General features: G+C 34.8%; 1 protein-coding gene across 1 annotated transcript in view; it reads left to right on the forward strand.

Moving 5' to 3' along the window:
* Nucleotides 1-22,868, forward strand: part of LOC145267100 (nucleolar protein 14-like) — a 139,865-nt gene that overhangs the window by 47,963 nt on the left and 69,034 nt on the right. Inside the window, exons 12-17 of the mRNA XM_080123103.1 lie at nt 1,118-1,172; nt 3,930-4,060; nt 10,376-10,573; nt 12,773-12,874; nt 15,614-15,676; nt 20,476-20,566. Coding sequence (XP_079979229.1) covers nt 1,118-1,172; nt 3,930-4,060; nt 10,376-10,573; nt 12,773-12,874; nt 15,614-15,676; nt 20,476-20,566 — 640 coding nt within the window. The remainder of the gene's footprint in view (nt 1-1,117; nt 1,173-3,929; nt 4,061-10,375; nt 10,574-12,772; nt 12,875-15,613; nt 15,677-20,475; nt 20,567-22,868) is intronic.

Here is a 22,868-nt window from a genome sequence, read left to right on the forward strand (position 1 = left end):
TTACATCCATCATAATTTATAAATTTAGAAAGACCAGTTTCAAGTGTGTAAAAAAGTTAATACCACGCATTTATATAACTTAGATAACATCTTTTTCCTTTCTTCTCTCTCTCACACACATACACACCCATCTTTATCTATATAAAGTTAAGGCTTTTGTCGCATTTAGATTGACATTAAAAGCCTACTTTTTCTATTAAAAATTAAAAGGAACTTTGTAAATGCGATAACAAATTTTTCATCAAGAAAATCTAGGTTATTGTTTTTGATTTTTAATCTATATTTCATTGAATTATCTTCATAATAACATAAGCTATTTTACGCTGAAAAATATGAACTGGAACAAATACATTGAGGGCATTGCCAAGAAGGTGGGCTCCCTCTATCGTGCTAGAAAACTACTTCCATCTAAGAGTATCCTGTGTCTCTACACAGCTACCATTTGCCCATGCATGGAGTATTGTTACCCCATCTGGGCTGGTGCATCTGCTACAAGTCTTGGATATGGTCCAAAAAAGAATCTCCAATCTAATATATCCCACTTTGTCAACTAAGCTCCAACCCCTGTCCCATCGCAGCAATGTTGCATCTCTGTGCCTGTTTTACAATAATTTTAATGGAATGTGCTCTGATGAACTCGTTGCACTTGTGCCCCCTCAACGTACATATTCCCGACAAATCCGCTTAGCAACAAAATCACACCCCTTCACTGTTGAGGTCCTTAAATACCAGAAAGCTTTCTACTCTAATTGTTTCTTCCCTAGAACAACTAGACTTTGGAATGTCCTTTTTGTTACCTGCTTCACTGACTGTACTGATATGCAGAAGTTTAAATGTACCGTAAGCCAACATCTTGTTAATCTTTCTTCGGCATGGCCCCAAATAATAGCCCCTTACGTCCAAGTGGCGATATGCTTTGTTAGAGGTGAATGTGAGTAAAAAAAATTTAAAAATTAGCCAGCGTTTGCGGTAAAAAAAAAAAAATCGCAAAACATTTGTTCATTCTGGCATTTTATGTAATGGATATGTATGGATAATTCCGACAATAGTATTTTCCTTATTCTGAATACTGATATATACATGTATATAATTTAAAAAATTTTATTTTTGAATCCAGAGGCTAGCTGCAATTTCAAATGATGCCAAGAAGCAATTGCCATTTACATTTGAAGGTAAGCAGTTTCATCCAGTTCCCCTATTTACCTGCCCCCACCCTCCCCACGAGGACAAGTTGTCCCCTTCTTTTACTGGTGCTTGAATCAAAAAGGTTTTGCAGCAAAAATAATAACAAAAATAAGAAAAGATCTTTATATAGCTTACAATTTTTGGCAAGTATGGTCCCTCCTTGCCAAACTTTCACAAAAAAAAAAACCACTCGACTAACTACAGCCACTATATATGATTTCCTCCACTCTCTATCAATGCCTAAATCTAAACGCAGATTCCATGAACAAAGCTTCTTTCCTAGAACTGCCCGCCTGTGGAACTCTGTTCCATTGGCCTGCTTTCCAGCTGACTACGACATGGTCATCTTCAAGTCCAATGTAAACAAGTTCTTGTTGAGCCGTCTTCTTAAATAATCAAATTATACCGAATTTCCCCCATTAACGATTACTACAATGTTGACCACGGTATGCTTATTAACCCTTATCCTCGAGTGGCCTTCAGGTCTTGATAAGTAAAAAAAAAAAATGGGGAGGCAATACATGAAGAAGGGGATGTTCTGTTTAAAAAGAAATTGGTTAGACGGACTCCCATCAGCCCTGTATGGCAATCCTTTAATAATGGTGTCACAAAAATATAACGGGTTTCCAATTTGTCATGAGCCAGCACGGAAGTAGTAAGACCCACAAAACTGTCATGAAAATGTTCATGTCGGTGTGCAATTTGGTTTAACTTGAAAGAGAACAACAAAAAGAAACGTCTGAAAATGTGATAAAATACTACTTTTGGCTTTGTATTATTTGTAACTTTTTTTGTAATTTGCTAACTCTGCTAATTAACTAAATGCTGAATGTTACAATACAAGTTTTCAGTTATAGTCAGCTAATGTACTTCCTAATTTCCGGCGTGACTGCTACCGGAAGCGGTAACAAGGCAAATCATTTCCTTCACGTTTATTGTTCTTCAGTATTTCTATTGTGAAGCGATTTATTGAAATCGAATAGAAGAAAAGGGACATTATCGAAAATTATACAATCAAAATTAACGAAATTGTAATGCAATTAGTTTTTAATAAATAGTTCATTACTTGTAAAGATTTAAAAAGTGTTTTCAGTAATTCTTTAAAAAAAAAAAAAAAAATACCACAGAAAGTGTTTTCAATAATTCTTATAAAAAAAAATTAAAACTAATTTTAATAATTCTTAATTAGAATAAAACCGAAAAACTTTTCAATGATTATTAAATGAAAAAAAATGGGTATATGCGCAGGGGAGACATCGGTGAGAGAGAAAAAAAGCAAAGGAACTGATTTGCCTTGTCATCGTTACACCAGAAGTTAGGAAATTTACAGTAATTGTTATTTAATCGTAATTTGTTTCTAAATATGACGTGACCATCTTGAGGAGCGATACGTTGATTGAATCCCGGACAGCGGCAGGTGACCTATAAAAAGGGACGAGGTTATTATGCTTTGTAAAAACACGGACAGATATTTTTATTGTTTAAAACAATTACAGTAAATGTCAGAATAATGTAGAAACGAGATCATGCACTTGTTGGCCTGGGGGACACCTGCTCAGACGTGATAAGGAGTCAGTCACCTTTCAGGGCGTGTGAGAAAGATTTAATTTTGGTCTCAGATTCATAAACTACAGACGATTGATGAGGTGCACACACGCAAAAATGGATCTGGGGATTCCCCAGATGGTGTGTCGGACCCTGATTGGTTTAGCGAATCATCCGACCCACCCTGTTACCTTAGTATAAGAGCGAATATCCGGGCCGAATTGAACAGATTAATCTAGGCCTCCGTGGGAGAGGAACTAACTAAGAGATACCACCCCTACCCCGGCCATCGCTACCACCGCCATCGTGAGAACGGAGAATAAGATTTTGGCAAAATCTTGATGTTTTTGGTAAACTGAACAATGTACATATGTAAAAACTTGTAACTTGCTGACCTGAGCATCAGATCAAGAAAATCAACAGGAAAAATATATATATATTATAATCTCCACCAAAGAGGCTATGTTTTCAATTGAATATTCGTATTTGTGTTTAAGTCTCGTGTCCAGATCGCTTGATCAATCGTCACCAGGATTAGATCCGTTACTTGAAACCTTAATTTAAAATTTCGTTTATTTCGCATTAAAAATCAAATTTAGCATTTGTGTCCAAATATTCCTTTCTTTAAAAAAGGAACATTTGGACACAAATGCTAAATATTTGTCTCAAACAGTAAAAAAAAATATATTTCAAAACCGAAACTATTTATTAAAATCCAAACCATCAATAAATAAAATATCTTTTTTCAAAACAATGTGAAAATTGCATATAACGAGAACGACTACTTTTAAAAAAAAAGGATGACTCGAAGAAGACAACCATTGAATTTTTGGCAGCTAGGAAAGAATATTGTAGCTGAGACTTATGAGTGATCACTGTGTTGATGGTGTTGCTGCTGAAGTTGTGTTAATTTCCTTCTGGTATTACAACAGGTCTAATATAAATAAATTGGTGACGTGTTACACACAGAGCCATCTGGTGGCAGCATGATTATCATGATTTTTGTCTGAGTTAAAAAGAGATGCTGGACCATACATTACCAGAAAATTAGTGCTGCACCTGTCACATTCTGAGTCATCCAAAAAAAATCCAAACATCTCCAAAACTGTGAAACATAGATTCTAGTATTTTATTTAATAATCTACGGTTTACACTTTCTGATGAGAATTGTTTTCTTTTTTTAATTTTCTGTCTTTCAGCGCCGACGTCGTTTGCTGGTTTTGTGTCGCAATTAGACGGACATTCGTTGGATAATCAAATTCTAATTATTGAACGGATACAAAAATGTACTCATCCTAGTTTGGCAGAAGGGAACAAGAAAAAATTAGAGGTGGGTTCATCTTTCTTTTACTGACCCTTTCCTTCTCTCTCTCTATCTCTCTCTATCTCCCCTCTCTTTCCTTTTCCCCCTCTCTCCCTCTCCTTCTCTCTCTCTTCCTCTCCTCTCTCCCTCCCTCTCCTGTCTCTCCCCCTCTCTCCGTTTTTTCTCTCTCTTTCCCCGTTTTTACTTTTTTCTTTTTCTCTCTCACTTTTTCTCTTTCTTTCTTCCTTTCTCCCTCTCTTTCTGTCCTTTTTTCTCTTTCCTTTTCTTTTCCTCTTAGCTCTCTATTTTCGCTCCTTTCTCTCTCTGTTTTTCTTTCTCTCACTCTCCTTCCATAATACTTATAATCATGTATTATTTTTCTTTTTAATTTATAACTACTGAATAAAAATTCCACCCAAACTGTATTTATTCCAAATTATGTGTATTAACACATTTTTATTTGGGAGTTTGTTTGTGTATATTTGTAATTACACCAGCATATTTGTCGAGATCTGAAGAATTCCTGACAACCTGGGCATTTATTTTCAGTCGTGTATCTTTGAATAATTAGATGGAGAAAGTGCACACATTAAAATAAAACGAATTTCATCATTAGATTTTGTGTAAAACTTTACTTGAAAAATGTGCACTGATGAATGAACTCATAATACTTGTGGCCCCTTCGACGTACATACTCTCAACTAACCCGACAAGCAGCAAAATCCCACCCCTTCACTGTTGAGGTCCTCAGATGTCAGACTTCTACTCTAATGGGTTCTTCCCTCGGACTGCTAGACTTTGGAATTCCCTCTCTGTTTCCTGCTTCTCTGACTGCACTAACCTGCAGAAGTTTAAATGTAATGTGAACAAACATCTTGCTGCAATATCCCCTGTTAGATATGATCCGAAATAATAGTCCTTTATATCCAAGTGACAGTAAGATTTTTTTTTTTCACCCCAAACAGGCATATTGAATTTGTACTTGCAGTGGCGGTCATCCAGGGTGGCTGAATTACTTTCACCATGACATCATGTTTGGTGAAGCCGGCTCAACCCGCCCTAGGTGAACGCTCTGCAAGTACAAGTTTCATCTATCTTGTTTGGGGAGAAAAAGAGTAAAGAATCTTTCTTTGATATAAAAAAAAAAAAAAACATTGAATAAACAGACAAAACTGTTTTTGGAACACGTTAGGATGCAAGTATTTTATTTAAAGAAAAAAAAAATCACACCAATTTCTTTTTCCTTTCCTTTTTATTAAAAAAAATTTTTTTTTATTGAAATATTTCTTACCATATTAAAAAGCTTCTTACACCTGAAAGTATCCTGTACCTCTATAAGGCCACATTTGGGCTGGTGCGTCTGCTACTAGTCTCTCACTCTTGGACACGGTTCAAAAGAAAGTTCCCAACCTGATAGGTCCTGAATTGTCATCTAAGCTTCAACCACTGTCCTATCAACAAAATGTTGCATCCCTCTGTCTGTTCTACAAGTATTTTAATGCTGAATGCTCTGATGAACTACAAGCACTTGTACCCTCTCGACATAAATACCCCCGACAAACCCGACAAACAGCAAGATCCCATCCTTACACAGTAGAGATCCCTAGGTGTAAGAAAGCCTTCTACTCCAATAGTTTCTTCCCCAGAACTGCTAGACTTTGGAACTCCCTTCCGGATTCTGCTTTCCCAACTATACTGACATGCAGAAGTTCAAATGTAATGTGAACAAACATCTTGCTGCTCATCTCCTTTTATAATATCCCTGCAACTTATGTCCCCGATAGTAGCCCCCTATTTCAAAGTGGCACTGTGTCTTGTTTGGGGTGAAAATTGAATTTAAAAAAAAAAAAGTTTTAAATTGCAAATGAAATGGATTTATTCATGGTTCTTCCAAAACAACAATTTCATTATTTTTTCAAAGTTTTCTTGCGCACACGTGACCTTTTTAGAAGTCTTTCTTGCTCTCATATTTACATGTCCATCTTGCCTGGCTCCCAACTTGCTTCTCTCTCGACCATCCTTTTCTTGTGACGCAAACCTGCACACACTTACTAATTTTGCATACGTGCTTTAAAAGCTGCTGCTAATATATTTGCTAGCCAGCTATCTTTCGGTTGCTGCTGATTCTCACACGCGCCCAGATGCACTCTGCTACACACCCACTCTGGGTAAACATCACTGTAAGTACAATATGCCCTGTTTAGGGTGAAAAAGAGAAAAAAAATATTTCTTTGATATACTATGCAGAAATAAGTATTCCCAACAAAAACTCGGATGTTTGGAGGTGTGTGTTGAGCAAAAAAAAAAAAAAAAATTGGTAGTAGGCAGGCTGGCTCAAACCCGTACTGCGAAGGAAGAAAAGAATGTGAAAACAAAATGTGACGTCTGGAAGTTGCGAAGGTTTAAGTTAAGGCTAGTCAATCAAAAAGAGGCGATGACTTTCGAAAATATCGTCAAAAAAAGCGTCTCGCTCCCTGTAGGAAAGTGCCCAGTTGAGGGTGGCAACGTCGTTGACGTGAGATTTGAATGACTTGTAAAAATGTTAGTGAAAAAAAAACCTTGTAGAAAACTGTCCAGTTGAAGGTAAGGGAATTAATGTTTTTGGCCAATTTTTCAATATTTGTCGTCCGAAGGGTTGAGCTTCAAAAGGATACCAAAATCTATCGCCTCTGTTGAAAGTTTAGGCAGACATACACATACATACATACATTTAAACAGACAGGTGAGATTTATATAATAGATGGGCAATAGATGAAAAATCACATTCCAAGTAAAAACTTTTTGATATACCTATGTATCATGCTATAATAAATATTCTCACGAAAAATTATTGAGTAAAATTGTAATCTATAATATAAATCTCAGCTATCTGTTTAAATGTATGTACATATGTATGTATGTTTGTATGTCTGCCTAAAACTTTCAAAATTTAAAATTTTCACGAGATCGGTATCGTTTTGAAGCTCAACCCTTCAGACAACAAATATTGAAAAATTGACTAAAAACATTAATTCCCTCACCCTCAACTGGGCAGTTTTCTACAGGGAGGGGTCGCTTTTTGCACCAATATTTTGGAAAGTCATCCCCTCTTTCCGATTGACTAGCCTTAATTTAAACCTTTGCCACTTCCAGTTTGGCGATGGACACAATGGCAAAGACGTCACATTTTTTTTCCTCCTTCACAGTACAGGTTTGAGCCTGCCTGCCCGCCTACTACCATTTTTTTTTTTTTTTTTTTGCTCAACACACACCTCCAAATACTCAGACATCGACGGGCACCCAGGCTAGTAAAGTGATAAAAATCAATTTTCGTATTTTGCTGATTCACCATTCATTATTACTTGGTTAAATAATGGACTGACTTATCTCCCCTTGATTTACAATATTTCCACTATTTCGATGGCAATGGCAGACTATACAAAATACAATAAAACCAATTTTTATTCTCAATTAAATTTCTACCCAATAATTTCTTCTAATTTTTTAATATACATACCAGGGATACCAGTGACATTTTTTTCGGGGGGGGGGGGAGAATTGACCATGAAAAATCCCAATAAAGTAGAAAATTTCCCAAGATTCATAAATAGAAAGAAAAAAAAAATAACGAAAATACTAATTTAATTTACACGCATAAGATACTAGTGTTAAAATTATTAATTGGAATCAGGAATCGGAAAAATTGGAACTTTTCAGGGTATCAGAATCGGTATTGGAATCGAGAAATTTGTGTCTATTTTCCGATGACAAAAGTGATTCTTTTAATTGTCTTCAATTTTGTATTTTGTTTATAACAAAATTTTCCTCTGCTGTTAATAATAATAATAACAAACTAATGAATATTTATTAATTTTAAACAACCAGTGAAATTAAAATCTATAGATCATCCTCACAAGTGTATTTTATGTTTGCAAAAATATATGCGCGTGTAGCATGTGTTTTTACGATAATCAGGAAAAATAACAAATTTCAAAGACTTATAAAGAATCGGAATCAGTAATTGTATTGGAATCATCCTATCACTATTGCTTACTAAATTGTATTATGCATCTTCATTAAAAAACTTAAAGTATATTTTTCTTTTAAACATTTTATTTTTAAAAATCTTTCATTTTTGCTCGTTTTAGTGAAAAAAAAAAATGAAGGATCAAAATACATTTGACTTGAATCGGGGATTGGAGAAATCAGAACTTTTTTGGTTATCGGAACCGGTAAGAGAGCCGGCAACTTAATAGGTCCTGAACTATCCGCCAGGCTTCAGCCTCTCTCCCATCGAAGAAATGTTGTATCCCTCTGCCTGTTTTACAAGTACTTTAATGGTAGATGCTCTTATGAACTACAAGCCCTTGTACCCCTACGACATAAATACCCCCGAAAAACCTGACAAGCAGCAAAATCCCACCCCTTCACAGTAGAGATCCCCCAGATGTCAAAAAGCCTTTTATTCTAATAGTTTTTATCCTCAGAACTGATAGACTTTGGAACTTCCTTCTGGGTTCCTGCTTCCCCGACTGTACTGACATGCAGAAGTTCAAGTGTAACGTAAACAGATATCTTGCTGCTCAACTCCCTACATAGTATCCTTGCAATTATGTTCCAAATAGTAGCCTAACTGGTTTTAACTGGTAAAGATTTAAAATGTTAATAGCCGTGTTCAACGACTGTGTACAGGACTCTACGAACAAACTTATCTTTAGTTGACCTTTGACAAGTAAATATTTCCGTTTACTAGCCAAATAGAAAAGTTACTAGCAAAACCCACTTGATTTTTAGAATATGACATTTTCATTCAGTGACGAGCATGTACATTATAAAGATTTTTTTGTGTTTTTTTTTTAAATAAGTGTAATTTTAAATATACAACAAATTTTATATTGATACTTGAAGGTATAAACATTCTGATTTCTTCAGATATTTTTTCTAAACGACCTTCGTTAAAAAAAAAAAGTATATCATTCTATTAAATTTTATTGTTTAAATTAACTTTGTTTTAAAAAAAAAATAAATAAAAAATAGATATTTTTCACTCAGTAATGAGCTTTGCAAGAGTGTCAGTGAAAGAAATACAATCGCCAAAAGATAAGCATTTTATTATTTCTAGTCGCCAATTTGAAAAATCACTCGCAATGTAAAGCCCTGGTGTATATAGTACCTATATACTAAAATAAAACATTAAATCGATACGGAAATGCAACACAATGCAAAATAGTGAAAGGAAAAATTAATCGCAAAACACAGCAGCACAGCCACATCTCAAGCACAACTGAACCATACTAGACACTTACTAAAGTAACATGTTTTCATTAACTGACAGAAACATAACGAGAAGCATACGTGTTGTTTGGTTTTGAGGACTACATGCAACAGTTGACGCTGGATCATGTCGGAAATGTCAAATGCAACTGGTTAAGCACTGTTCACGCAGAGCAAATGAGCAAAGAAATGTTTGAAAATGAAGCAAATGATATTCAAACCATATTTACCTTCACCAACTGTAATTTATATTAACTTGTGCATGATTGTAATCAAATTCTTGAGATTCCGATTGTTGACTCAAAGGTGGATTAAAATCCCAAGATCTTGGATCTCTGGTAAATACCTAATGTTACATCAGCAACTGGGGTCAAAAATCAAAGGACACGAGTCTAACTGAAAAAGAAGTTTAATTTTATTCGGCGCATGTTTTCGGCGTAAAACAAGCGTACATTCTTCAACGTGAAAACTGAAACACAAATGATAAATATTTCGAAAGAGAAAACACACCATAAAGTGAAAAAATATCAGTGATTTTTTTGAATCGGATAAATTTAGAGAACTCATTTTTACTTTGCTCAATTACCTCCTTCTCCGACCCGGTCTCCTCCAATTCCAAATGTTTTCTCTTGCCGGTGCCGACGGACGAGAGATCTTTGGGTTCCTGTTCTTTGGATGACGACATTGTGCCAGTAGACTGTGAATCTGTTGGTCTGACAGTCGGCTGATCTGGGTTGGGGTTTTTTATCTTCCCTCTCTTTATGACCGTGGACCAACGTCAGTCTTGCATCGCATTTGATTTGAAAACGGCCAATTTCATGCCAGGCGGCGTTCAGGCCGAAAGTTCCTTCCGCACCCTCCTTCTGGACACTAGCGGTGCGGGAGGCGAAAGTTCACGCTAAAAATCTATACCGGCCAAAACAAAAACTCTAATATTTACACCTAATTTTGTCTGATATCTTCTGTGCATTTATTCCTGTTTTTGTTGGCTGTGAATGTCGGAAAACTTTTATTTTTCTGTGGATTTGGTTGTATAAAAAAAAATATAATCGTAAGATTTTTGTGTTATGTTTTTTTTTTTTATTTTAGAAATTATTTTCATATGTGCTTGATTATTTCTGTGATGTGTGCAAGAGACTGGACCCTGACCTTTGGCTCATCGACCGACTCACAATCCAGTTGTTCCAGTTGCTTAAAGTCTCTCCGAAAAATGCAGCTGAAACCTTTTTAGGAAAACTTAAAGAAAAACAATCATGTGCTAACAAAACATATCCAGATATGGACATGGTAAGTATGTTTTTTTTGTTTTTTTTGGGGGGGGGGGTAATTTTTAATACTATATAAAAACTTGTCTAGCTGAAACCACTATCAATAATTCCCCCCACTCTTTATCTGTGCCTGAACCTAAACGTAGATTCCATGAACAAAGCTTCTTTCTACGAACTGCACGTCTCTTCCATTTCCCTACTTTCCAGCTGACTACGATATGGTCATCTTCAAGTCCAACGTAAACAAGTTCTTGATAAGCCGTTCCCCTTAAGTAATCCAATTTACCAAATTTCCACTACTAACAATTACTATGCTATTGTCTCAATAACTACCGTACACTCATTAACCCTTATCCTCGAGTGGTTTCCAGACCTTGATAAGTGGTGACTCCTTTGTAAAAACAAAAAAAAGTATCACTGTGATAACTAATCATGGTACATATCTGTGACAAAGAAAAAAAAACATCATACTCCAAAAATCACTTACATTGATCAAGTAGTTTTATTTTTTAAACTAGCAGGCCACCCGGTGTGTCCCGGTCATAAAATATGCAGGAATAGTAAATTTTAATTCATACAGAAACTGTGACATGTGCATGCGAGTATTATGGGTTTTCTAAACAGTTCACAGTTGTAATTTAAAAAAAACAAACAAACAAACAAACAAAAAAAATATACTCGAGCTGAGATTTAAAACAAAACTTAAAAACAATGAGTCAAGTACGCTAACTATTAAACCAGCTTGCCACGTTCTTTAAAAAGTGTTTTCAAACCTCGTGAAACAGTTGACAGATAAAAATCCGATGACCCTTCCCCCGTACCAATTTTTAAATTTTGACCCCTTTTTTCCCCGGTGAAAACCTGGTCCTGGATACGACCTTAAACTATATCCGATGGTGAGGCTCAGCTTGCGGGCTTTGGGGAGTGTGAAGCCACCCTTTAAATACCATTGCTCCCAGGTCCACTCTGACCTGGAGTGGTAGTACCTGTTAGGGGTCCCAACTATGGGTTAAATAGAAACGAACTTGAAAATAAAAAAATGTATTCTATTAAAAAACTTTTCTTCAAAATCACTGGATTTGGCATTAAATAACCTAAAAAGGGTTGATATGCCATAAAACAAAGACAACCAACCAACCAACCAGGTGAAAACTAATTAAAGTTTTCCACATGCCTGCATACCAAATTTCTCCACATGTTTACATACTAAATTTCAAGAATTCCTTGAGTATATAGGTTGAGAAGTGTCCTCACATACCTACACCAATGGCCAAGAACACATTACTCGAAAGTACTTCCTTTAAACTCCTCGGTCTAACGTTTACAGGGAACATGAACTGGAATAGATACATTGAGAGCATTGCCAAGGCTGCTGCGAAGAAGGTGGGCTCTCTCTACCATGCTAGAAAGCTACTTACGCCTGAAAGTATACTGTATCTCTATAAGGCCACCATTCGCCCATGCATGGAGTACTGTTGTCACATTTGGGCTGGTACATCTCCTACTTGTCTCTCACTCCTGGACAGGGTTCAAAAGAGAGTCACCAACCTGATAGTTTCTGAACTGTCAGCTAAGCTTCAGCCTCTGTCCCATCGACGAAATGTTGCATCTCTCTGTCTGTTCTACAAGTATTTTAACGGTGAATGCTCTGACGAATTACAAGCACTTGTACCCCCTCGATGTGAATACCCCCGGCAAACCCGACAAGCAGCTAAATCCCACCCCTTCACTGTAGAGATCCCTAGGTGTAAGAAAACCTTCTACTCCAATAGTTTCTTCCCCAGAATTGCTAGACTTTGGTACTCCCTTCCGGTTTCCTGCTTCCTCAACTGTACTGACATGCAGAAGTTCAAGTGTAATGTGAACAGACATCTTGCTGCTCATCTCCCTTCATAATACCACATACACATTTTCACTTTTATAGATCTACACTAAATTTGAGTTTTTTTTATGTATCGATATTCATTTTTGAAACCATTTTTTCTATTTATTTAAAAAGAAAATACAACTTTGTTATATATGGGTCGTGGAATTGCATTCATCTGCAAAAGATCTAGCTAATGCTCATTCCAACATTATGTCTTAATTTGCTTTAGTTGGTGTTTACCCATTACACCTTTGCATTGTATTGCCTTCTATAAATTATCTTTATATACACACCAAACAATGCTTCAAGCAAACTACATTAATCTCTTATTTTTTTCTGTCTTTCCTACAGTTGATGCTTCTGAAAGTTGTGCCACTTCTTTTTCCGGCATCCGACTACCAACATCTTGTTTGTTCACCAGCATTGCTATTAATGGGACAAATATTATCACAGGTAAGCATTATTTCTTATATACAAAGGGTGAAACAATAAAAGTGTTGCTCAAAAGAAAAGAAGACTACAGCTTTATTTTAAAACTTTTATGGAAAAAATCAATTCATATAACTTGATTATGTAGTAGAACTGACATCTATTCAATGTAACCAGCTTCAGCCTCAGTTACCGCCTCGATACTGGTCCGGAACTGGGAGCATGCCTTTTCCACAAGCACCGGCAGGAGCTCGGTGAATACTCGATGGATGGCAACGATCAGACTTTCTTTGGTGTTGTGGGAGGTCATGTTGGTGATGTTCTCGACGTATGACCAAACGAAGAAGTCCAGTGAATTCAGGTCGGAAGGCGGGGAGTGCAGTGAGAGATGGGTACACAGTCATAGCACTCCTTCTGAAGCCAAGCCTGGGTCTCTGGATTTGTAAGCCGACGCTGAGTCCTGCTGCCACACCTAGGGTCTGCCAGCGGCTACCTGATTGCACCAGATCACCACACTCTTCAGCACAATCAGGTACACTTTGGTGTTAATTTTCAGGCCGACTTCAAAGATGTGAGGTGACATGATGTGACCCTCACTTGAAACCACACCAAAGACCATAATTGTTTTCATCATCCTGGGTACGTCCCTGTTATTTGTGGTAATCCAGCGATGCATTTTGAGGGTGCTGGCAATGGTCCTGTTGTCATAACTTGGATCGGTAGAGAGCATGAGTTGTACAGCGGCGCATCTCCGATCTCGCTCATTGAACATTGTGTCACTTTTCAGACATGATAGAAGGTTCCTATAACTCTTGGGATTTGTACACAACTGGCCAACTAGTAGATCATCTGCAACAAAAAAAAAAGAAAACCGGTTTTCATCAAACGGAAATGGAACCATGTCGTCTTCACTGGGCCAACAATTTTATCGTTCCACCCTGTAACATCTTCGTTCTGTGATGTACTCCATTAAGATTTTTCTATATATATATATATTTTTTTTTTAAATAAATAAATAAGAATTTTTTTTTTTTTGCATTTAAAGAAATGTTTTAAGAAAAAAGATCACACATATCCAAATTATAGCAATTTATTTGAATAACAAAAATGAAATAAAAAAGATATAACCAAACATATATACATATTGGTCATTCAAGAATTAGAATAATTTGATCAGATTGATAGACTACAGTTACCTCCCCTCGATTATAAGAACTCTTCAAAATTAATAAAAATGATAAATTTTATTGGTTTCGTCCGTTCACACTTTTCTTAATAACCACACCTTGGTTTTTTTTATAAATTTTGCACAAACATTAGTCATGGTGAAAGTAAATTTTTCACTGTATGCTCAGTTTGTTTTTACTTGTAATTGTTTTTCTATTCTTCATAATTTTTGGAGTTTTGCTAATTTCAACATATGTAAGTACGTAATCATATTCTTGTAACCCCTCCAGGGCAGCTCAGGTGCATAAGCTTGTGGTTTAGATGCACCTGTAGCCGATACCTGTGGCGTCACCCATGTCTTTGTCTAGTGGTCGAATTCGTCTTCGTCGTCGGTCGCTCTCCGGTTCCGCTTTCAAATCAGCTTCCAACCGTTACCCGGGCTATCGGAGAAATATATTGCATTCACAACGGCGTTTCCAATCAAAGAGAAGAAAGTCAAAACTTAATTAGTTTTTCTTAACATAGAATTTATTATTGTCTTCGATTTTACAAATAATAGTTACAAACTGGCCTAGTCATGCAACTTAGGGGGCTGGCAGTTTTCTTTCCTTTACCAAGGTCTCCGTTCTTCATCTACCGTCAGTCCACGGGAAGGGATCAGCTACCCAAGCGAAAAGAAAACGCCGATTCGCCAAGTGTCTTGTTTTTATCAAATCAGTCGTTCCTCCCTCCACCTTTTTGGAGTTTTTTTCTTTTTCTCTCCCTCTCTTCTTTTATCCTATTAATTTGTACTCCCTTTTTTCTTTTCTTCTTTTGAATTTCCTCTCTTTCTCTGTTCCCCTAATTTCTACTCCTCCTCTCGACTTATCTATACCAATTTTTAACCTCATTTCCACTGAGGTGTTAACCCATTATCAATTAGGCGTGATTAGTCACCCCAGGTCGAACAATGCCTGGCGGTGACCCTCACCCCAAGCTGTCAGCTAAGACGTCCGGGCCTCTTTCATATCGCTCAACAGAGGGTTTAAAAACAACCTTTTCGTTGTTAACAGATATATAACAGCAATGAGATAAAACAATTATCATTTGTTTTTTTTTCTTTCTGACAAAATCTCATAGACATTTCTGTTAAAACAACATGAAACCATCATCATCATCAGAATTCAGCTGTGCGAATTCCCCTGAATTCATGTCGATTAGCAAGGTCACTCGGCATCGCTCGGTCCCCATCGGGTCACATTCTTACTTAAAATGCATTTAAAAATTTTTTTGGATATCCACTTATAATGCATAAGCACCAAAATTTCAGAAAAAAAAATTTACATTTAAAGCCATCTTAAACCAGTTTTATCGGAAAACTATGGCTTCTACATATATATATAGTCATACGACATCACGCAAAACTTTATGGAAAGTTGATGAATCCATTTTTATGAATTCAAAAGACTAAAGGAGACAATTCTGAAGACGGATCAAATTTTTTTCTCAAAAACTAAAAAGATTTTGATGGTTTATCTTTGCTTTGAAGTTTGCATTCTTCAAATGTGTAAGAATTAATAACTTTCTTTTTTGTTGTTGTTTCTTTCTTTCTTCCAGTGTCCAGTAAAATCTGGGAGAGACATTGCAGCCGGTTTGTTCTTGTGTTCCATTTTTTTACAGGTAAGCAAACTATTCTTTTTAAATTCCAACATTCTCTCCTAACATAATAATATATATATATATATATATATATATATAACATATTAATGTTGGACGATTAATCAAAGTTGGAAAAATTGGAACTTTTGAGGATATCTGAATCGGTATCGGAATCAGAAAAATGTGTTTCTATTTTCCGATGCCAAAAACGATTCCTTTAAGTATCTATTTTTATTTGATTTTGTTTAAACCAAAATCTTCTACTGCTGGTATTTATGATGAAATAATAAATATTTATTGATTTTAAATTACCAGTAAAGCTAAAATGTATAGAGCCCTCTCCACAAGTGTATTTTTACGTTTGAGAAAATATATTCACATTTAACATGCGTTTTTACGGTAATCAGGAATAAAAAAAACAACTTTTTAGTTAAATATTTAAAGATTTATAAAAAAATTAGTAACTGAATACAGAATCGGAATTGTATCAGAATGGGGGGGGGGGGAATATTGGAATCGTCCCATCACTAATATATATATACTAGCAGGCCATCCGGTATTGCCCAGTCATAAAATAGACTTAAATACATTTTAATTCATGCAGATTTCATATTTATTATTATTAGAGCCAATTTTTTTATTGATTATGATATTGTATCCAATATATATAGTAATGATTTCAAAAGTTTTAAAAAATGACTAGGGTGCCATCAGTCAGAATCGAAACCAAGACATTTTAGCTCTCCAGCCGTATTTGTTAACGAACGTCTGATCTAAGTCTATGCATATAAAAACCTAAATAACTTTGTTGTGCATGCGTAAAAATAACACGTTTAGTCAACTTATGGCTTCCAAGTTCTAATATTTTTCAATTTTGACCACTTAACTATTTTTACTAGATAAAAACCAAATCAAATTTATTCTGCAGGTCCAAATCCCCTATATATCAAGTTACAATTCTGTAGACCAAAAATTGACAGAGTAGTTTGGTAGAGACCGTTCCTCATGCAAACAGACAGACAAGGTCACTTTTATATATGTTGCCCGGTCATAAAATATGTTTAAATATGATATCTTAATTCATGCAGATTTTATATTTGTTATTATGGAGCCAATATTAATTATTATATTGTACCCAAGATTTCAAAAGTTTTTAAAAAAAATGACTTTAGTATCATCAGCTGGAATCAAAACCAAAAATTTCAGTGTTTCAGTCTTTGTTATCAACCGAGCTATTGCTAGATGGATAAAAAGCGACTTCAAGCTAAAGATGTATATGTATGCTCAGAAGTTAGTTAATTTATTTCTACCAAGGTCAACTGTCTTTTTTTTTTTTAATTTTGACCCCTGAATAGCTATTTCTACAGACTAAAAAACAAATCTAAAGTGTTTCAGAGATCTAAATACTAGTGTTGGGGCAATTAATTGGAATCGGAGTCAGGAATCAGAAAAATCAGAAGATTTGGGGGTATCGGAATCGGAAAAATTGATGCCTATTTTCCGATGCCAAAAATGATTCTTTTAATTGTCTTTTTTTTTATTTGATTTTGTTTAAAGTAAAATTTTTCATTGTTGGTAATAATAATAAAATAATAAATATTTATTGATTTTAAAAATAACAGTAAAGCTAAAATCTATAGATCATCCTCCATAAGTGTATTTTGTCGTGTAGGAAAATTTCTGTATATTTAACAAGTGTTTTTACGAAAATCAAGGGAAAATAACAATCTTATATAGTTAAATAATTAGAGATTTATAAAGAATCGGGATCGTAATTGTATCGGAATCGGGAATTTAGCACCAAATCAGTAATTGTATCGAAATCAAGGAAAATATTGGAATCGTCCTATCACTATTAAATACCCTAGTTTCAAGTCTGTAAACTAAATATTGAGAGAGGAGTTTGGTAGAGACGTTTCGCACAGGCAGAGACAAGGTCATTTTTATATATATACTAGCAGATCGCCCGGTGTTGCCCAGTCGTAAAATATGCATAATTACTATATTTGAATTCATACAGATTTCTTATTATTATAGAGCTAATTCTCTATCGATTATTATTTAATATAATTTAATGATTTCAGAAATTATAAAAAATATGGTTTTGGTACAATCAGTTAGAATCAAAACTAAATTATATCTTTTCATATATTTTGTGTTATCTCTATTTGTATAATACTAGCCTGGGTGCCCGGGTGTTTGGAGGTGTGTGTTAAACAAAAAAAAAAAAAAAAAAAAAAAAGTTGTAGTGGGCAGGCAGGCTTGAACCTGTGACGCGAAAGTGGAAAAGAAAGGGTGTTAGTTGAGCAAAAGAAAAAAAGAAGGAAAATTGCGAGCAAAGCAAAAAAAATAAATAGGAGTAATAAGCAGGCACGAACTCGTAAAGCCCCAAAGGAAAAAGAAGTGAAAAAAAAAAACGGTTTTATCAATGTGCCTACCGCAGTTGTGATATCACGGGCAGTCGAAATAACACTTTTTATGCGACATCATTGACGCGAGGTTTGAATGACTTGCAAAAAATGTCAGCAAAAAAATCGACCCCCTCCTTGTAGAAAAGTGCCCAGTTGAGGGTGAAGGAATTAATGTTTTTAGCCAATTTTTCAATATTTGTTGTCCGAAGCGTTGAGCTTCAAAAGCATACCAATCTTGTGAAAATCCGTCGCCTCTGTTGAAAGTTTTAGGCAGACAGACATACATACATACATACATACATTTAAACAGACAGGTGAGATTTATATAATAGATTAGATATGTGTATATGTTTATGTACTAGATTAAGTGCATAAAATTAACGTTTAAACTAATTAACCGATCATGATTGTGGAATGCAGTTGCTAGGTATAACAAAGGAGGTAATGTAGATAAGAAAGAAGGGATGAGAGCCACTTATTATGCTCAGCCAATGAAAATTAATTGACAGTACGACATTACAAACATGTGTGTGTTTAACCAATGAAAATCTTGGCAGATGACAATAAAGTGGAAGAAAATATTTATGCAAAATATTTTTTATTTTTTTTTTTTTTTACATAGGCATCACCACATTATCAAGGCCAAGAGGCCACTCAAGGATAAGGGTTAAAGAGTGTAGTATTAAAAGCATTAAAAAAAAAATTGTAGATATCACCATGAATCTAGTAAACTTGGGTAATATTTTACATTTGAACCCCCCCTATTCAACAGGAAGAAATACAACGTTGAGAGGATCCTCAAACCGTTCTGGGTGTTCGGAGGATATGATCCGTAGGGCGACATTATATTTTTATTTGTTATAATTACTCTGCAATAATTGCTCTTTTTTTTTTTTTTTTTCTTCTTTTCTTTTCTAGCATTTTAAAATTTGATCAGCGCTTGGCATATTCTGACGGTTTATGTAAACTGCTGGGATATGCTGAGGCGCATCACAGAAATATGGGTCAATAAATGCAGAAGTATCAAAAGTTTAAATATCTCAGATTTGATCCATAATCATTAGACACTAGGTAATTCCATGTATTAAAATTTCTTCTTAAGACCCCTTAAGCATAAGCCTTAAATTTTAGACATTTGAAAATCATACAATGGATTTTGAACGTCATTGAAATTTTCTTTTTTACTCTTTTTCACCCAAGACAAGGCACATTGCCACTTGGAACATAAAGGGCAACTATTTAGGATTGTGTCTAATAGAGGGCTGCTGGGAGTTGAGCAGCGAGATATCTGTTCACATTACATTTAAACTCCTGGAGGTTAGTGCAGTCAGGGAAGCAGGAGACTGGGAGGGAATTCCAAAGTCTGGCAGTGTTAAGGAAGAAACTATTGGAGTAGAAGGCTTTCCAGCATTGAAGAGGTGGGATTTTGCTGCTTGTCTGGTTAGTAGGAGTATGTATGGTGAGGATACCATTCGAATACTTATAAAACAGGCACAGAAATGTGACATTGCAGCGATGGGACAGAGATTAGAGCTTGGCTGATAGTGTGGGACCTAATAGATTTGAGACTCTTTTGTTTATTGGGGCTCTGTTTAAGAGTGAGAGACTAGTGGTGGATGCACCTGTCCAGATGTGGAAACAATACTCCATGCATGGGTGATTTGTGGCTTTGTAAAGATATGGAATAAGGATTCCAGATATAAGGCTTAGTAGCAGTATTGATTTCAATTTTTTGTACAAGGACATATAATGTAAAAGTGGGGTAAAACGAGGAATTAATTTTCACCCATCCTTAGAAAAACAAATGTTGATTGACTCGCGTTTGGTATAATAATAATATGTATTGTGTACTATTAATTTTTTTATTGCAGACTATCATCCTCATCTTTTCTAAGTTGTTGTTTCACAACGTTTTGACCAACTATTCCTCTGGCCTTTGTCAGGTGGTAACCGCGACGGGATAGGAACTCTGAATCTCCTAACTGCATTCTCAGCAATTGACGACAACAATAACTACGAAAGACAGCAATTGCTGAGAATGTCGTTAGGAGATTTGGAGTTCCTATCCCGTCGCAGTTACTACCCGACGAAGGCCAGAGAAATAGTTGGCCGAAACGTCGTGCAACAACTTAGAAAAGATAAGGATAATAGTCCGCAATAAATAAATTAATAAATGATACTCCTCTCAATAATGAATTCCAGTTAAATTATATTATAAATTGTGTACTATGTTTTTTTTTTTTTTTGTTAGTGTGTTCCAATTTTTGTACAAGGACATATGACGTAAAAGTGGGGCAAAGCAAGCAATTAATTTTACCCATCCTTAGGAAAACAAATGTTGATTGACTCACATTTGGTATAATAATATATATTGTGCATTATTTTTTTTTTATTTTTTTTTTTTTTCAGTGTGTCTCGTCATCAAAGAGATTTGTTCCTGAAGTGATAAACTATCTTCATGGGGTTCTGCATCTTGCCACGTCCAAAGATTCACAAAAGTGTAAGCAATTTTCAATTCTTTTATTACGAGGGCCATTCCAAAAGTAAGGGTCCTGGATATGACCTTAAACGATTAGGGGGTGGGACGCCCCAGCACCCACCCCCACCCCCACCCCACTCAATGTAAACAGAATTTTTGTGAAATGTTAAATGTCGACGCGTTATTTACGGAAAAATGGTTAATTAAACTGCAGAAGTACCTGTTAATTGAATATCCCCCCGCCAAAAAAAAAGAACGAAAAACATAATGTTTTTCATTATGTTTTTGCAAACCGCTCGTGAAAACTTTATTTTTTGATCAATTAAAAAAGCATTAAAAACTACGTAAGACAAAAAAAAAAAAATGAACAACATTTTTTTTTTAACTTTCTTATTTGAAAGATTCCTGCATGGTGCGATAAGACACTTCACTACGCCTGTTCGCATGCGAACGTATCATGTAAGAAAAACACTACCGAAGGCGGTGAAATGGCACAAAATAGTCTCAAGGTTCAGGGGCTCATACCATGCAAACAGTAAATTTGCGGCGGATTTGATTATCAGATTCGTTGTCAGCGACCTCGAATACCCCTAAAAAAACAAATTAGAATGATCGGTCTTTGTTGTAGCGTAAGGTAACCGGAATTTTCCCAGAAAATCAATCCTGTTACTTTTTTTACTCATATCATGTTTAATGTTTGTGCAAAATTTCAAAAAAATTCCAAGGCGTAGTTATTGAGAAAAGTGCGGACAGATGAACGGACAAGGGTGAATTTACAGGTCAATCTTACTTTTGTCGGAAGACCAAAAAGTAAATCCTGGAGAAAATGAAAAAATTAAGACGTAAAATCCAAAGAAATAAACTTAGGTGTTTATTATTCGTTTATCGTAATTAAAACGTATGTAATCTTATCGATATTTAAAGATGAACCATTAAAACGCTAATAAGGTAGACGCATGTGGTTACAAATAATTTAATGTTGAGATGAAATGGAGGGAAACGGATATTTCGCCTCAAAAAAACATTAGTTTGGAATCATAGGATTGACAAATTCAGAAGAAATAGAAAATGTAAAAGCGTTGTTTTCTCATAAACGTTTTAAATAATGATTGGGACCAACAATACATGGAAATCTATATATTAATACGATAGCGTGTTATTTTCTGTGTCACGTTTACATCCGAGGCATTTAATTGTTATGTACTTTCATTTCTTGTAATAAATAATTTTATCAAGAATTCTTCATAAGTTTTGGTTTTAGTTTTGATTATAGCTGATGGCATTTAAGTCATCCATTTCTTGTAATAAATAATTTTACCAAGAATTCTTCATAAGTTTTGGTTTTAGTTTTGATTATAGCAGATGGCATTTAAGTCATCCATTTCTTGTAATAAATAATTTTATCAAGAATTCTTCATAAGTTTTGGTTTTAGTTTTGATTATAGCAGATGGCATTTAAGTCATCCATTTCTTATAAAAAATAATTTTACCAAGAATTTTTCATAAGTTTTGGTTTTAGTTTTGATTATAGCAGATGGCATTTAAGTCATCCATTTCTTGTAATAAATAATTTTATCAAGAATTCTTCATAAGTTTTGGTTTTAGTTTTGATTATAGCAGATGGCATTTAAGTCATCCATTTCTTGTAATAAATAATTTTACCAAGAATTCTTCATAAGTTTTGGTTTTAGTTTTGATTATAGCAGATGGCATTTAAGTCATCCATTTCTTATAAAAAATAATTTTATCAAGAATTCTTCATAAGTTTTGGTTTTAGTTTTGATTATAGCAGATGGCATTTAAGTCATCCATTTCTTGTAATAAATAATTTTATCAAGAATTTTTCATAAGTTTTGGTTTTAGTTTTGATTATAGCAGATGGCATTTAAGTCATCCATTTCTTGTAATAAATAATTTTACCAAGAATTCTTCATAAGTTTTGGTTTTAGTTTTGATTATAGCAGATGGCATTTAAGTCATCCATTTCTTATAAAAAATAATTTTATCAAGAATTCTTCATAAGTTTTGGTTTTAGTTTTGATTATAGCTGATGGCATTTAAGTCATCCATTTCTTGTAATAAATAATTTTATCAAGAATTTTTCATAAGTTTTGGTTTTAGTTTTGATTATAGCAGATGGCATTTAAGTCATCCATTTCTTGTAATAAATAATTTTACCAAGAATTCTTCATAAGTTTTGGTTTTAGTTTTGATTATAGCAGGTGGCATTTAAGTCATCCATTTCTTATAAAAAATAATTTTATCAAGAATTCTTCATAAGTTTTGGTTTTAGTTTTGATTATAGCAGATGGCATTTAAGTCA

This window comes from Euprymna scolopes, chromosome 42 (genome assembly GCF_053919585.1).
Source record: "Euprymna scolopes isolate OS-2025 chromosome 42, ASM5391958v1, whole genome shotgun sequence".
Classification (NCBI taxonomy): Eukaryota; Metazoa; Mollusca; class Cephalopoda; order Sepiida; family Sepiolidae; genus Euprymna; species Euprymna scolopes.